Consider the following 17121-nt stretch of genomic DNA (forward strand, 5'->3'; position numbering starts at 1 on the left):
TCTGGGATCTGTAGGAGCAGGTAAGTGATGCGACATCGGCCAGCTTATGTTTGGCATGGAAATGTAATTCATGTTTAGGCATTTGCAGGGTTCCTGCTCAACCCTGGTGAGAAATACTGTTGATACAAAATTGTTCTGTTGGAAACAGACTGCTGCAAAGCTGCTATTAAAGTTGGGGGGGGCTACATCAAAAACACAAAGCTAAAGGCTCCCTCAAATATGGTAGAGCTCTTCAAGGAGCTGGGAGGTTTTCTGAGGAGGCAATGATCTCCCCCCACATTTGCAGCAGGGGTAGTTCAGTCCCACTTTAATTTCATGACAGCTGAAACATTGGGTTTCCAGCTATTCCGTGGCTGACAACCATATGAGGATCTCCTTAGTGGCTCGGTAGCTGGGACTCCCTACTCCCTGTTTGCTATGAATCCCTCCACGGCTGTGAAACATCAGCAAATAGTGTGTCGAAAGCTGTCATCTCTCTGACAGACAATGGTGCTGCAACCTTGGCACCTTATAGCAGGTAACAGGGGATGCTGGCCTCCATAAAGCCTTGGTGAAATCCAGTTGTCACGGCTGTGAAATTGAATAGGATGCTTCAAATGTAGTGCAGGGCAAGTGCTTGCACTATAGAGGAATTCTGAGCAGATTTGAAGGGGGGAAGCTTCCACGTGGTCAGCCTGCCTAGAGAAGTTGTGCCAGAGGGGGAAGTCGAGTTCAGATTCCAAGTTGCAAGGGGACACTTTAATTGATGAAATTTGGATAAGAGCTACTACTATATTCATGGATAAATCTTCTCAAGTACAGCCTAAGGGTATGGGGAACGGAGTCTTTGAACAGGTTTCCAGTTGTATAATACTTTCATTAAAAAATTACAGTGAAACTCTTCATACGCAAAGATTTTCTGAACAGTTGGGTTACGCATTTTGGTACACAAAGGGAAAACTGTCTGGTTTTGGACTACTCTGTTGGAAGAGATTTAGGGTCAAACCCAAACCTGATACAGTCAGGGACCACTGGTTCCTGAGACTGCTCTGTAGACACTGACTGTGCATTAATGGTTGTTAATGGTAAGTAAGTTAATGGTTGTTAGTGGTAACTAAGTCAGAACGTTGTAGTTGGGTAGAAGATTGGGAGTCAGCTCTGAAGGTCCTTTTTCTGGCTGTCCGTGGCCTGTGTGTGACTACTAATACACACAATGATCCTTTTCCGTGTAAGCACTTGGTCTCAAGGTCAGACTTGCCCACCTTGATCGGTGCTGGGACTCGGACCAGCCTTAGAGTTACGTTAAGCCCAAGCCTTGCAGGTCTCCAGAAGGCCACAGTCTAAGCATAACTTGGGAGCTTCAGCTCGGTCTGGCAGGTTGGGCACAGATAGCTGCTACTCAGCTTATCACGAGCTATTCCGATTTGGGCTTTTCCTAAACACAGTACAGATGTTTTGAGCCAGAGCCGCAGCCAGGCTAGCAGCCAGCTGTATGTACTAGCAAGCAAAATGCAGGGCTTGCTGTGCATAAACCTAGGTTGAACTTGTTCTTAACCTTGGGAGGTAGATACAGGTTTCTTTCTGCTTTGTTTTATTCACCCTTAGTATCAGCATTGTATTTACATATCTTACGGGTGTTCTAAAACATTAGTCTTGGAGAACAGAGATTAGTACCTCCTGCTTGACCTTTGAAGTCAGTTAATGTAATTTGGTTGCGTTTGGCCCATGATGTGTGGTACATCCTGCTTTGTGCCAACATACACAAGGCAGAGAGGGTTCAAGATGTCATGTGCAGGTGTCCTTCCAGTCCCCTCCTCCCTGTGCTGGGACAGGACATCCCATAAAATAAGATGTCCCAGGTTTTTGCTCATTCTGGTCACGGGACTTCTTTTTTTCCCAGGTTTTTGTAATGTTAAGGGATAGTCAGCTTTGAGAAGCTAAAGAAAGAAATCAGTGATGTCCCCTCAGGCTGGAGAGGCTTGGGGCTTTTTTGGATATGCCACTGTTGTGTATTTGTGCTGGAGAAGGAGGGCAGCAGCATTAGAAATCTCAGAAAGCATGTGCTGACATCCATCCAAGCTTACCGAGTTCTCTCCAGTCCTGTACATCTCAAATCCAGGCATTTCTTCAGCACTACCTTGTGCTAAGGGGTGGCCGTTGCAGCTCTGTCTTCAGAGGGACTTGTGTGCAGAACGGAGCGTTTCCATTACTGCTGAAGGTCTCTAGTGTGCTGTTGGGGACATCAGGATGATATAGCATTGAGGCAATAAACTCCGTGTGCTCCTTTTTTTAAAAAAAGTCTATTTACAAACACCGTGACCTCTGATTCCTCATCTAGAAGGGAGGCACTGTTCCTGCAGTTGCTAGCAAGGAACAAGAAGGCAGCTGGGGTTTCTGGTTAATGGAGCTTTAATATTTGCATGTGATCCATGTTTGGAAAGACTGCTTTTCATCTGATATCTGAAAAATCCACTCTCACTCTTGGAAAAAAAGATCGAATTGGAAAATCAATATTTACTCATGCAGGCTGTGTTAATTTATTGCTAAAATTCCTTATATCTGGAAATACCCCAAAGACCTCCTGCTGCTTAAATAGTGCAATAACACAATGTCACTGGGGGTTTTTTGGTTGGGTTTTAATTATTTATTTGGTTGGGTTTCTGTGGCACTTCTGAAAATCATTCTATATTCTGTGTGGTAAACAACTGGGAGCATTTATGGCAATGCATAGTTGATATGCATAGGGGTAAGAGACCGCACAAGAAGTATTTTTGGCTTTCTTGCTCAGTGTTCCTAGAGGTGAGAGTTACCATAGCACATCTTGCAACTATTATATTAAGCTTTTTGCAGTGTGTTTGTATTTTTATTTAAGTAAGTATGTGTATGTATTTACTTTCCAAAGAAAGTATGTAAATGGAATAAAGGTTGTCCTCTTGATGTTAACTGAGAAGAAGAGAGAATCGGTCGTAGTACAGAGAAGCACAGACCTCTGACCTGTGTTTTGGGCCCATCCTGTTCAACCTAGGAGATGCATTTGCCCATTGCAGGCTGCGGTGGGTGCACATGTTGGGGGGTCTCCTGGCGATGAGGCTGCTTTGGGAACCATTCTCGCTTGTCCAAGACGTTCCTCAGGCAGAAAAGAGTGACAGCCTGTCCTTTCCTTTGACCAGGGGTGTCTGGTCAGTGGGTGACCCACGTGCTAGCTGCCTCTAGCCTGGGGAGTTGTGGAGCAGCAATGGATGGTAAGAGGCACATGTTGCTGGGCGAGGATGGGGAGACTGTCAGCCCAGAGAGTGTTTAGCACAGGGCCCCAGAGCCATCGCTTTCAACTTGAACTGAGATGGTCTGGCAGCTCGTGGTTTGACCAGTAATTTTTCACCTTCAGCCATCTGTACATAACCACACAGGTAGAGTGTTTCTCCTTCCCCCCTTCTTTGCATTTCAAGTGCGATTCTCTGCTCTAGCAAAGGTTTGCCACACCAGAATTTGTCACCACTGGGCTAGGATATAATTGGAAGAGAAAACCCATCTGCACTTGTGCCTCGGTGCATCTGCAAACCCAGGTCTTCAAGATCAGCGGCCCGTGCAGTCGTTCCCCGTGTCTCCCTCCCCTGCGCAGCACTCTCCTCCGCCACTTGAGATACCGCCTCCTGACAAGTCAGCTGAAGAACAGTGCAGTCATTTGTCTCTAAGGTGGGAGGCTGTAACGAAGAGCTGAGTAGTAACTCGGAGGCCACAAATTAAGAAGAATGATTCACAGTACACTGTGTGTATTTCAAAACCAATGTGTCTGAAATTTGAATGGGGAGGGGAAAGGGGGGGACTTCAGCAGTCTGTTTTTTAAGCTGACAAACCTTGCAGGAAGGATGGTTGAAAGGGCTCAGGAGGATGCAGGAAGGAAGGGGATAGCAACCACAGTGAACTGAGCAGGATTTTGAACCAGCCATACCCTTGTGATTTGTGTAAAATGTGTAAGTAGCAGCCGGAGCCCCGGTCTGCCCATCCTGCGTTTTATCCTGGCCGGTCCTGAAGGCACTCTGCTGCTGGCCGATGGGCTGAAGTCCTCCAGATGACATCTGGGGGAGGCAGGCACACTTTGCAGGAACGTCTCCAGACCATGCTCACTAATGATCCAAACAGTTGTACAGTTTCAAAAGCGAAGCAGGATACAAGGAATAATTTTAGTGTTTAGAATGAATGTAAACTGAAGGAACATGCCAAAGCAGTAAGAGAGAGTAGGTAAAGGAAGTGACTAAAAGTGAACGTAGATTCCTGGACCCTTAATAAGAAACACTGAAAATAGTGAAACAACCATTGTCTACAGGAAAGACGGGATGCAGATTATGTCCACACCAGAATTTATTCCTCACAACAAACATGGTGCTTTGTGTTGCTGTACCACTACTGTGCGTTCTTTGACGAGACTGCATCCAGTGGTGTCATTTTAGACTACACAAATCACCATCGTTCCTTTCTTTATAGGTTGCGTGGTAATAAAAGTAACTCCCAAAAATAATTGAGCATCACTTAGTACTTTTCTTCTGAGTCATAAAAAAAGAACCATGTGAATATTTCCTCCTCTACAAGCCTAATGTGCATTTTAACTTTGGAACCTAATTAAATGCTAAATGTTATCTACATCGTGCTGGTCACCCTTGGCAAGGCAGTGGAGAGAAGATAGAAATTAAGACCCTGAGGAAGGAATCTGGAAGTAATAAAGGAAAAAAAGAAGAAAAGGATCAAGCAGAAGAATAAGGAAAGAAGGGACAGAAGCTGCAGGGAGAACACAGCTGTTATACCAAGCTCACGCTGGCTAGAGACTTGTGATTAGTAATATTGGGGTTTGTGAAGCAGTTGCACCATGTTGGGTTGTTGCGCTGTACACACAGCTGCCTTGACACCAGTCTCCTGGAGACTCGGAGCAGTGTGGAATCCCAGTGACGTATCCCAAAGCACAGGGCGGAATCAGGATTGCCTTCTGGCTTCCTTGGAAGAGTGAGGCACGTGGTTCTACAAGATGGAAAGGGGAGGTTGGGTTGTCTGCTTTAGGTGCCTTGATCTGGAAAGGCTGCCTTAATTCTGTTAACCTTTATGAGAGTGGTTAACATCTAATATTCTTTAATGAGAATATGTTGACACTGTCTCTGGTTACACGACCTTAACTTTGCACTGAATGTTTTGCATGGAGTTTGTACGCTGGACAGCCTGCCGTATGGCAAAAGCAAAAGGGGACATTCCCATGGTGTTTCTGCAGGGTGCTGAAGTTTTGGCCTTTGTCTTTCTTATGGAGCAAACTCTCAACTTGTGAGCAGCTGGGACATCGCCTGCAGCACCTCCAGGTCATCAGCAGCAACAAGAAGGCTCAAAATCAAACTCAACTAATGAGGTATGGAGTACACAGTCATGCACATCTTTGCTGTAGCCCTGTTTCCTTCAGGGAACCCAAACCATGGATCCTGTGCCCGCACAGCACCATGTCACGTTGCCTTGCTTGCTCTACTCCCTGCTAGTTTGCAGATGTTTACTCTGCAGTCTGTTTATATTAATTATGCCTTTTGCCAGATATATGCCTCTTTCCTTAGACTGGGAAAGGCGACCAGGATATTGCCCACAGAAAGCTTGTACTGCACCCATGTGCGTAGTGCTTTACTGTCACTGCTCCCACAAGCTCATTGCTTTCACATATGCTGCCGTTAACCAAAAACTGCAATCGGTATTCAGTGGCACTTTCCATGAGAACAGAAAGGTTTAAATGCTCCCCTCTTTCACCCACTCTTTTGGGGAATCTTTCTTGCAGTAACTGCAGGCCAGAGACTCCAGCAGCAGTGACAAAGTCAGTGTAACAGAAAAAACAAACATGCAGCACAGTGAGTGGAACAGGGAGAGGCAGAGATCTGAGACAGGTACTGAATGCCCTACAGCCCTTACACAGCGAGTCTTGTTCTGTGTGGTTCTCTGATCCTGCAGTAATAGAGTCCCAGGGAACACTTAAAATAGATTAGCAGATTTGAAAGCCAAAAGTAACTGTGATTGTTTAATCTGATTTCCCAAATAACTCACGTCATGGAATTTCATTCAGAGACTCTAGCAGTGAAGGGGCAGTTCAGCAGCCCTTTTGGGTATGTGTATGTACCCAGAAATGCTATTTATTACAGTGACTAGTGGTTCAACTAAAGTATACCTCTGGGAAGGCCATCTGATCTCAACGTGGGTACTCCAAGTGCTGGTGCCCTTGGTATTGATAAATCCCCCCATAAATGTGTGTGTATACATATATACACACACACACACGCACACACTTTGTCTAACGTACTTCTTTGTAGCTTCAGTGCCACTCTTCTCTCCCCTTACTAAGAAAGCTTTTGTGGTGTGGCATGCTCCAAGTGGTTCTGTGTTTGGCCACAGAAGTAGCAGCACACCAGTGAAAGTCAAAAGATCTCTACACCATGCCTCTTCAGTAAATTGTCCTGGTGTCCCTGGGACATTAAAGATGCTATGTAAGCGAAGCTGACAGTTGTCATTGAAACATTAAACATTGTCCTTCCTTTTTCTCTAACGCTGTTTCTCTTTATCCTGCATGCAGGAAAGCCAACATCTTTGTCTCTCTGCTGATTGATGTGGCTCTGGGGATACTGCTGATGTCCTGGCTATACAGAAAGAATCGAATTGGTCGCCTGGCTGACACTCTCATCCCTGTGGCTGATGTAAGTCTGGCCAAAGCCGTTTCTCTTCTACCTGCTGCGAGTACTGACCAGCTCTTGATGCCTGAGGTAGTTGTGAGGAGGCAATGCCTTACACACAAAGATTTCAGAGAGAGTCCTGTCTGAAGTCATGCAAATTAGGTCTTCTCAAGAACAGTGAAATCTTCAAATCAGGCCTGCTGGGGCTGCTCAAAAGGAACACAGCTCTGCTTTGCATGTGCAGTGAATAGTAATTAGATGTTTACCGGACGGCTGCTCCAGCTCCTAAAGTAACAATTACGGCTTGGACGGAGCTCTGCAGCTGCAGGTTGAGTGGTTATCGAGGCAGAACACTTTTATTCTGGAGTCAACAGGAAGTGTCCTCAAGTTGTTGCTCGATGGGGCGTTTGTGGGGGCGGGAAAAAAAGCTGTAACCTGGCTTGAATCTGATAAACTGCTGAAAACTCAAACTTGATAAGCAGTGCAGCTGTGCTTGTGAAGAGGAATTTCATGGGGAAATCCAAAGGCGTTAGTTAGTCAGAATACAAACACCTGAAATCCTAAGAGCCCTGGTGTACAGATCATAAACTAGGAAAACTTGCTGTGTCCTGTGATTTTCTCGAACATAACTCCTCTTCCCACTAAGATCCTGCAGCACCAGCATAAATTCATGAAGAACAAGTGTGACTCATGCTATCCTGCTTTGCTTGATGGCTTATTTTAGGTGCTGTACTCCAATATATCTGTTTAGTGGCAGTAAGGAACATATAATGTACTTCAGAGACTAGAGACCAGACCACTAATCTGAAGTTAGCTCCATTTTAAGAGCTTCTGTGTCTTGGGAATACATGTGCAGCCAACGTTGAGCACTGTCAGGCAGCTGTACAGCCTAATCCTTTTGTTGCCCATTTTCATTTCTGGGGAAGAAGGTGAATCTTTCCAGTGGTTTCTTTCTAGCAGCTGGAGAACGTCCCCTCTTTGCTCTTTCTCTATCTTCTTGGTTGGGAGGAAATTTATTCTGATTAGAGAATTCCAGCAGCAATTTTTTTCCTACTTATCCTGTCTTTCTGGAGAAGAGCTCACATTTCCCATCATGATGATTTGCTTAGTCCATGTCTAAGCTTTTAACTGTTACAAGCCGTAGGTCTCTGATCATTCTTGTACATGCTGTGCTTTCAGAAAGTGTGTATGGAGTGTCCAGCATAGCTGTGGCTCGTGATTATTGCTATTTTCGTTATCTTTCATGGTCAAACTTTTAAGGACTGCTGCAGACACTATTCAGCAGCAATGGTGGGGTAGAAAGGACCACAATTCTTGTAATGCCCTTGCTCTTGTATTTGAGCTATACACTAAAAATATTTTTCTATGTCTTATTCCTAAGTCTTTTCCCTTACAGATATTTCAGCTGGAGAAGTTTAAGTTCTCTAGAGCTCTCCCTGTGGGATTACTGTAGGTCTCCAGCTCTCAGAAATCTGATTTCTTAAGAAGTCAGTGAGGAAGTGGCTTTTGGCTGCATTCCTGTTTGCACAGGTGGCTCCAGGAGGGGTTCCATCTGCCCAGTGTCTTTGGCAGATGGATGCTCTCCGTGCTCAAGGTGTATCCAATCCCAGCACCTGTCTTGGGTACGCTTGCCTATGAGAGTTGCTTGTTTGTTCCTCTTTCAGTCATTTAGCTCATCTGTCACTCAACTTACACATCATAGTGTCAGTTATTTTCACCGTGTCTCCTACATGTGCAGACTTCATAACCTTGCTATCACCAAGAGCTGTTTACTTACTTTCCTGGAAGTGCGAACTCCTCCTTGTGTGCATGGCCTGGTAGTCGGTGCCTTTCTTCTCTGCTTCTCCAAGCTTATCAGTTCGGGCCACTTACAACTCTTCTGACTTTCCAGCCTTACTTTCTTCTTTCAAGCATATTAGATTGTGGACATAAAATAATTTGGGGTCCTTTTACTGCCTTCAGAGGGCATTGATTTATATGCATTATGTGCAGGCCTTAAAAAAATGCAGATCGGAGTGATCCCAAAATATACCAATGACTTCAGCATGTGGTGTGCAAGCCAGCACCACTCCTTTTCCAGCATGACAGCAAAATCTCCCGTTAGCCCTTCAGCAGTAGGTTTCCTCCTTGCTGCTGAGTGTCCATCTGGTATACATTATTCCCATCACTTGAGCTTTCTCAAGTGCTCATGTGTTGCCAAGTTCAGTAATGCAAACTCTCCCATGTGCAGAATGAGCTACTTTTCCTTCCCCAATGCTCCTTGATCTTCTGCTTTTGATATGTCCCCCAGATCTGATGATGGCATTGACTTTACATTTCTGTATCTGTTAGTAAATAGAATTTTATAAATATTGTAATAAGATTATTACATATTATAAGGTTATATACATAACCTTATTTAACCTTATTGATTTCATTGATTTTAATTTTTACAAACCTTATATAACATGCAACCTTACTGGTTTGATTGATTTTAATATTGACAAAATCGTAGCTGTGTGGGGACTGGATACAGTGCTCATTGTTTTTCCTAGCAAACATCTCTCTGGAAGGAAGCAGATGCAGGTAGGTTATTTTGGCTCTCAGCAACTGCCAGGGTCACAAGCTCAGCCTGCTGATGTGAAGATCAAGCCGTGTTCCCTAGCCATCATTCGTCATCGCCTGATATAATGGTACTCAAATCAGCACTTAGCTAGCAATTGTTGATGATGCACAAGACCGTTGACTGCAGCTCCCACTTTCACAGCTTGATGAGCTGCGCTGTGCTGACTGTAATAACGAGTTGCTTTTGTCAGTAAATGAGGCAGATGTGATTCAGAGACACCTAGGGAGTAACTGGCGAGTAGCTGTATGCAATACGAAAGACTGATTTTTGGAGCAGGCTTTCAAATCCAAGAACGGAAAATGTGAATAATCTTCTCTCTGTAGGTGCCCTCACAGCTCCTACCCTCCTCCTTCCTATCGATCCCACCAGGCTTCCCAATGGTTGTCCTTGTTTTCGCCTTCCAGAACTCATCCTTCTTTCAAAAATACCTGATGCAAAGTACTACATTTGTCTGTTTTAAAAAGAACTGCTTATAAACCATCTTTTTTTTTTTTTCTCCTTCACCTCTTTCATCCTTGCTGATGTCTCTTTGTCTTAAGCTGTAACCTCTTTGAAACAGTTAAATATTTATCATAGATCATGCCTCCAAAAACATTACTGGGGCTTAAAGATAATTAGATGTAAGTTCCTATTCAGTCATGTTCTGCTAATCCATAAACGAAGCAAGCAGAGAGGACGCTTCCTGGAAAATATTATTAGACATTAATTTGTAAAATAGTATAACTTAGAGCCCCAACTGCCTGCGACAGACACAGGGCAAATGTGTCTGGTAGGGCTTGCTTTGGCTCTATGTGCTCTGACTTGCACTAGATGCTCTGCTCAGGAAGTTTGCCCTGTGCTTCCCGCTGCCCACGGTGCCTGCCCGCAGTGCACTGTGTATCCTTCTCCATCCATGTCACATCACCATTGCACCATCTGCTTACGGAGACTAGAAAGCATGACAGCAAAGAAAATATTTCCACAGTGATCTCATCTAAATCATGTTAGCTTTAGTCTGCAGTTTGGTAATGTCCCTACACCCCTTTATGAAACAATTCCTATTCACTGTATCTTATCTATTGATACTGGCCACATTCAGTATTCATGACTACAACAAGAGAATTGGGCTCTCAGTCACCTTTTCTGATTTTGCTTGCTATTGGTCAGTCCTAAAATATCTGGCTGGAAAACAACCTGCAAGGTTATGCCTTAGGACTATGTTTTGAAATGCTATGCCCAGCTAAATCATGGCAAGCGAGGGCACCTTCCCAGAGCTATGTGCCCCTGTCAGAATTTAGTAGCACCTCTGGGACTGGCAGCTTCCAGAAGTATTCAGTGCTGAAAAACAGCCTTGCTGAAGGACTGCTTTCAAGCATTTAAATATTTTATTAAAATCCCCAAATGCTTTTTCTAAGTTACCAGTCCAACACTTTAAATAGACTGTTTTCAATATTTATAAAGTAGCTAACACATCTCAGCCACCGAGGTAAGATCCATGGGTTCAAATCAGTTTTGACTTGCAGTGAGATATTTTAAGGGACGTTGAGACAGGGGGAAAAATGAATGAAATAAAAAGGCAAACCTTTTGGATAAGTTGAAGATGGAGCTCTTAATTTTGCCACTACACTGAAAATAAATGTTTACAAACTCATTTTGCAAGGATCCTGTTGGTTATTAATAAAATGGAATCATTCCTTGGAAATCATTTGCCCTTAGGGAAATCATACACGTGAATGATGGGGAAAGTAGGCTATAGTGCATCAGCTTTAGGTAGCATGTCTTGATTCTTTTACACCTGCACAATTTGCAGTGCACTTCGCTTGCGTGGACTTGACTGTAAGTGGGATTTTCAGAGGTGGAAGGCTTTTACCCGCAATCTCTGTTCATGCGGGGACAGTGTGAGAGGTCATTCTTTCCAGGTATGTTCCCCACCTGTTTGCTGGAGGTTACCACTCTCAGCTACCTCAATTCACAGCCCAGTAAATGGACTTCGCTGCTGGTTTCAGCTTAGGTGAGTAGGTCAGGTGCAAACTACCAAGGAGCAGAGCCACCCCATCTTCTGCCGTGTCAACTGCAAGGAGGAGCTCTGGCAGAGTAGTGGGGTGGAGAGAGAAAAATCAGTAAATAACATCAGCCTGGGATTAAATCACCAGAAATTGTGAGTCAAAGCCCTCAGTGATTTGGGGACGAGCTCCATTAGGCTTTTTTCTCAGTGATTCAAAGGGCTTCTTTTTTTACTGGGATGCCATGGGTATCTCTCCATAAAGCCTGCAGAGAGATGCAATAATGGTAGGCAAGATCAGTCCTATACGGCATGGTTACTCTTGCCTAGTACACCACAGAGTATCAAGAAAGTTTGTTTACGTATGAAATACATTTTTATAATTGTGTTCCCAGCACTGAGATCATTTAAGCCATTCAGCTTCCTCTCTGCTGTTATGTTTGGATTCAAAAAAGAGTGAAAGGTGCGTTTCTGATTTAACTAGTTGTCTGTAAAGTAGTTGTTCAGATTTTTTTTCTCCGTTGGTTTGAAGGATGTGGTATGAACACTTTGCGGGGGGCAGCATGTACAGTGCACTGGACCTGTTTGGTGCGGTAGCAGTCTTTTATCTTGTGTGCCTTGCTTCCATGTCTGTAGCACATAGCTGAAGAGCTCCAGGACCTGCTCCAGTGGCTAATGGGAGCGCCAGCCGGACTGAAAATGAACCGAGCTTTGGATCAGGTTTTGGGCCGCTTTTTCCTTTACCACATCCATCTTTGGATTAGTAAGTGCAATTGTTTAATTTTTCAGCCTCCCTTTTCATCTCTTCCCTCCCGAGTGTTTAATGTTTGCCTAGAGGTGAATAATGAATCAAAATGCACTACTGCAAGTACAAACTTGTCTGTGAGTCTTCCCGCTGTGGGAACTCAAGCCAAAGTTGGATTCCCACACAAGGAAGTCATGCATATTAAATAAAGTGCTTGTATAGATGCTTTGCAAGAAGTGCAAATCACGACAGAGCTTACTTACTTGGTGCCATTAGCGGTGAGTGTCTAAGGGAAGGCTTTAGGTCTTACGTAGGCTTTCGTAGTCATTGTCATGTAAGAGGCAGCTGATAGGATAAGGATGAGAAGTGTGCTCTCAGGATGCAAATGCAAACCCTGTACTATCACTGACTTCATTTTAGTGCAATTTTATTATTTCAAGTCCCTCCTTGAAATAACACACCCCTGCTATCCTTGGTAAGTGTCTGGATGAAGGAGTACAGTCACGATGGACATGAACTCCTTAGTTATTATACTGATTTACTTTGCTCACCAATCAAGTATGGTCTTGTTTTGGTGACTTTGCTCCACTTCAGTGATGAAGGAGACTGTGTGCCTCCACGCTGTTTTATTTTACAAAAGCCATATGGGGTGGCTGTTGTGGGAATAGCAAGAAAGGGGAATGGTTGCAGTAAAGGCTGATGTGTGCAGTTAAAAATGTGATTAGGAACCTGGACACAAATGTAGAAAAGCAAATCACAGGTGGAGCAAGGTGACTGCTCTGTTCAGGCTAAGCATGTCCTCCCGTTCCTGACAGAGCTGCCACACCTGGGCAAAAGAGAGTTTTTGTTGGTGCTCCTAAACAGAAGATGGTATCTAAAGGAGTTTTCCAGTTTTACTTCCATGTTTTCATCGCTATGAGTTCTGGAGCAGTGTTCTGGGGGGGGGAATCAGTCTTTTGAGACCGTCAACAGAAGATGTCTCAGTCAAATACTGACACTCTGCCGTGTCCACTAGGCTACATTCACCTGATGTCCCCATTCATCGAGATGATCCTCTGGTATGTCGGTCTGTCAGCTTGTCTGGGCCTGACTGTGGCTCTCTGCATCCTCTCCGACATCATTGCGCTTCTGACCTTCCACATCTACTGCTTCTATGTCTATGGAGCCAGGTGAGTTGATCTGTCTTAGCAGTCTCTTGGGTATATTTGGAGAGAAGGACCCCTGAACACTCAGGCCATGTCTCCAATTTGTGGAGCGTTCAGTCTTGGTGTAGTTCTCTTGAATTCACAGTTTAGCCAGCAATTAATTTACTGCAGTCTTTTATGCATGTAGAAATGATGGCCACAGTAGTACAAGCAACCTATCTTTCAGTTCTCCTGCATTTAAATATTTATTTTTTGTGGTAGCAACCTGTAAAAATAAAACCACATGACAGGCAGAGGACAAGAAAGCAGTTCACCCCATCCATTTGATTCAACCTTATTTTCAGTTGCACCTTACCCAGTAGTTTTATGGGGAACTGGAGGAGTAGAGGAGGTAAAGGGGAACCCTTGTACTTCTGGTAAAGCCCCAAAGTCCCTGCCTCTGCCCTGCTTCACAAGTTCTTGTGTATGTCATGGAGCACAGATGGCAGGTTTGGGGTTACAGTGTGGCTGTGACACCATCTTGGTGTCACTGTCTGGACCTACTGGAGGGCCCCATGGCCTGAGAGCTGGGCAGAGGCTCTGAGGGAGTGTGTGGGAGTGCAGGGGGCTTTGGGGCATGTCGGGGTTACTGTGCAAACAGGGCCCACCAATGTGCTCTGTTCCTGCCTTCTGTTAACACGTGCTGCAGCGAGGAGTCACACGGGCCACTGGAGAATATCTGCTCTTGCCGAGGAGATGAAAGACAAGGTAATAAATAAAGGAACTTTGGGCTCATAAAGTATGGAATGGTCATTGTTCCTGCCCAGGCTGTGAGCAGAGGGCTTTACATTGCAAAAGACAGAAGAAATAACAAAACTTTAGTTATGGGTAGTTCAGGGAATGGTTAGAAATATTGAGAGATGATTTATGAATCGAGTCCGATGTGACCACAGGACTTACACCCGAAATCGGTAGTGTCTGTAATGGGGAGTCTCTTCCCAACACCTCTAACTACGGGAATTTCTGTTTTGGTCTGTGAGGAGTGGTCTTGCTCCTCCTAATTGTGCAGAGAGTGGAAATAAGAAAAACATTTTCTCAGCTGATTGCTTTTCCCTTGTGAGCTGCAGGGAGCCAGTCTACCCACCTTGGCTGTTTGTTAGAAGTATAGAGCAGCTATATGTTATCTTGCCGCTGGCACCGAACTGCTCCTGCTGTGCCAGGTGCCCCCGTGGAGAGTCAGGAAGGGATAGCAGTAACCCACAGCAACACAGCCACACACCTTGCATTTCTGCAGCTGGCGGAAGAATTTTCTGGTTCAAGTGCTGGTGAAGCCTGAGATCCCCTTCTGAAACAAACAGCCCAGTGAAAGGGGAGCGGACATGTGTGTGCAGGCAGCCAGGGAAGGTGGGGTAGGTGCTGCAGCAGGAACACCCACTTGGGGCGCGGGGGAGTGTGTGGCCTTAGTCAGAACCATGGGGCAGGTATGTACCAGCAACCTGGAGGAGTTGTCCTGGGCACCCTCCTGCCTAGGGATGAGTGCACTGAGCTGTGCCTGCCAGTCTGGAGGCAGCCTGCCAACTCCTTGAAGCAGTTGATGTTCCTCAAACCTGATTCTTCTCTTGGATAAGCCTCCTTGTCTCTGCTTTCACAATGCTGCCTTGAAATCTGAGCAGCCTCCACGCCTTAACTAGGCTGGTTAACCAGTCTGGCTTTTGTAGCTCAGGCTTTCTCAGGCTCTGTTCTGCCCCGCGGACTGGCTGTCCTCTTTCTTTACATCCCTGTATGTTGGATACATACTTGCCCAGGGCTCTTTGTACCTCTTCTCCATCTCAGGGGCTCTTTCTTCCTCAATGTTATTCCATAGTGGTGTGTATTCCCTACCTCTTGTCACCCCAAGCTTCTCTCACCATTGCCATTTTTCTGGGAGGGAAGTAGCTCCAAGTGTCATAGCATCAAGTTACAAAAGCGTAAGAAGAGGATGCGGTAGGGGCCACCAGCCATTTAGTTGATCTTTTCCCACTCTTAAGGATGTTTGAAGCTGTGGTTTGCTAAAGAAGGTGCAGGGGCTCCAGTCCTTGTCTGGAGGCTCCTTCTCCTTGTCTCTCTGTGCTGCAGAGGCAAAATTGAATTGCATTGACTCAAGTGTGGTAAGACCTTGGCCGCTCCTGCTGTGGAAGGGGTGTGAAGAATGGGGAACAGGGCAGATCTAAACTGGAGAGACAGAGGTGAGCTTGGGGGAATAACCTTGTGCTTCTTTTGCTGCAGGGAAGGTGGTGGCATGGGGCTGGCAATTGCTGCTGCTCATAGGGGCCACCCTATTGAGACCCTTGCCGCAGCCTTGGGGTATGGCGTGGCCGTTGCCTTCCAGTGATCCAGAGCTGTCTGCAGTAGCCTGCTTTGCCCATGCCAGGGGCCAACCCAAATATGGTTGACTGAGCAATTAGTATTTTATCTGCGTCATTCTGGGGTTGATTTCTTTTGCCGCCCTGAGTTCTGTGGCGTCAGTAAGTGAGTGGGTGCAGGGGTGTAATGATGACAGCTGTTTTGTATTGAAGCTCAAGAACTCACAGCTCTGATGCACAGCGTCTTCTCTTTGCTCAGGCTCTACTGCCTGAAGATTTACGGCCTGTCATCGCTCTGGCGCTTGTTCCGTGGGAAGAAGTGGAACGTCCTCCGGCAGCGGGTGGATTCCTGCTCCTATGACTTGGACCAGGTAGTGCTGCAGTGTCAGGGGCTCGCTGCAGGATGCTGCCCACAGGCAATACGATCCTATCCTGCTTTGGCTGATATTGGGACAGAAGCCACAGGGGACTTTGTGGTGCCCAGAACAAGTGCACGCCCTGGCACTCTGCATCCGTGGCTCTTCAACCAAATGCTTGGGCTCTGCAGCCCCCCTTCATTTCTCTGTGTGTTCAGGGGGCCAAATTCTGGCAAGTGTTGAGCACCTGCAAGGCACCCCAGTGAACTGTCGTGGGTGCTGCAGATGCTCACAGCTCCTGGAGCATGGGAGTGGGTATGGGGGAGGGAGGCAACTTAAAAAGTGATCCCCAGCAGTGTTGCCACAGTAACAGACGTGCCAGCATTTCTATTAAAAGGCCCCGTTTCATTCACGTTGCGCTGGAGTCTGGCCCACACGTTCTCACTCAAGCAGCAGAGGCAGATTTTTGTCAAATGCTGTAAGCTCTTTTTTAATTTCTGAAGTGCCATGCAAAAGTTCAGCAGAGCCTGAGCTGCTCCGCGCCAGCAGTTGCAAACATCACTAAAATAATACAATAATATTTGGAAACTTCCAGGGCCAGTGCCTCTCTCCCTTGCAACAGATAACCCTGAGCTTCTTACACCACAGTGGAGGAGCTATTTTTCTGTTTCTTTGGTGATTAAAAGCCTCAGTGCCAGGAAGACGGTTTGCATCAGGGCTTGGGCACTATGTACTTTGAGGAGAATTGGTTTGGCACTTCAGGCTTCATCCTGCTGCTCTGGAGGCCAGTGGGAATTATGTCATTGGCCTGGGTGGGAAGAGACATTCAAAGCAGACCTTAAAAGACTTTTGGAGATGTTAAGCAACTGCAGTGGAGTGACAGAGATGGGGAGAAGCAGGATGAGAATGGATTGGGTTATGATCTATTTCTAGTTACGTGCGTAAAGCTGGGATGTTGATCCACCACTGTGACGTGGCTGGCTGGGTTATTTTCTTTCATAATATACCATGGCCATGATCTCTTTTTGCAGAAAAGGCAGTGCCCTGTGTTCCTGTGGCCTCTCTGTTCTGAAAGTGGTGACTGAAAGCTGAAGAGTCAGATCCCTGCTTGTCATAAATCTGCATTTCTCCCAGTTGGAATTAGTTAGACTTACGCCAACTGGGCTGGCCCAGAATAAAAATAACTTTTTCTGTGGGCAGTGGAGCTAATGACACCTGCTTTCCTATGGATTTTTCTCCTTCATCCTTTGAATATTGCTCCCTCCACCCCAGTAACTCCAGCTTCTTTCTCTCTCCCATTTTCAGCAGG

At 45.6% G+C, this 17121-nt stretch overlaps 1 protein-coding gene across 1 annotated transcript in view; it reads left to right on the plus strand.

The window, feature by feature from the left end:
• Positions 1-17121, plus strand: part of PIGQ (phosphatidylinositol glycan anchor biosynthesis, class Q) — a 28166-nt gene that overhangs the window by 674 nt on the left and 10371 nt on the right. Inside the window, 6 exon segments of the mRNA XM_009702998.1 lie at positions 1-20; positions 5234-5365; positions 6563-6683; positions 11882-12008; positions 13006-13159; positions 15716-15827. The exon segment at positions 1-20 is cut by the window's left edge and continues 30 nt beyond it. Of these exon segments, the coding sequence (XP_009701300.1) occupies positions 1-20; positions 5234-5365; positions 6563-6683; positions 11882-12008; positions 13006-13159; positions 15716-15827 (666 nt within the window).

The sequence above is a fragment of the Cariama cristata genome, unplaced genomic scaffold, assembly GCF_000690535.1.
Source record: "Cariama cristata isolate BGI_N322 unplaced genomic scaffold, ASM69053v1 scaffold16506, whole genome shotgun sequence".
NCBI lineage: Eukaryota > Metazoa > Chordata > Aves > Cariamiformes > Cariamidae > Cariama > Cariama cristata.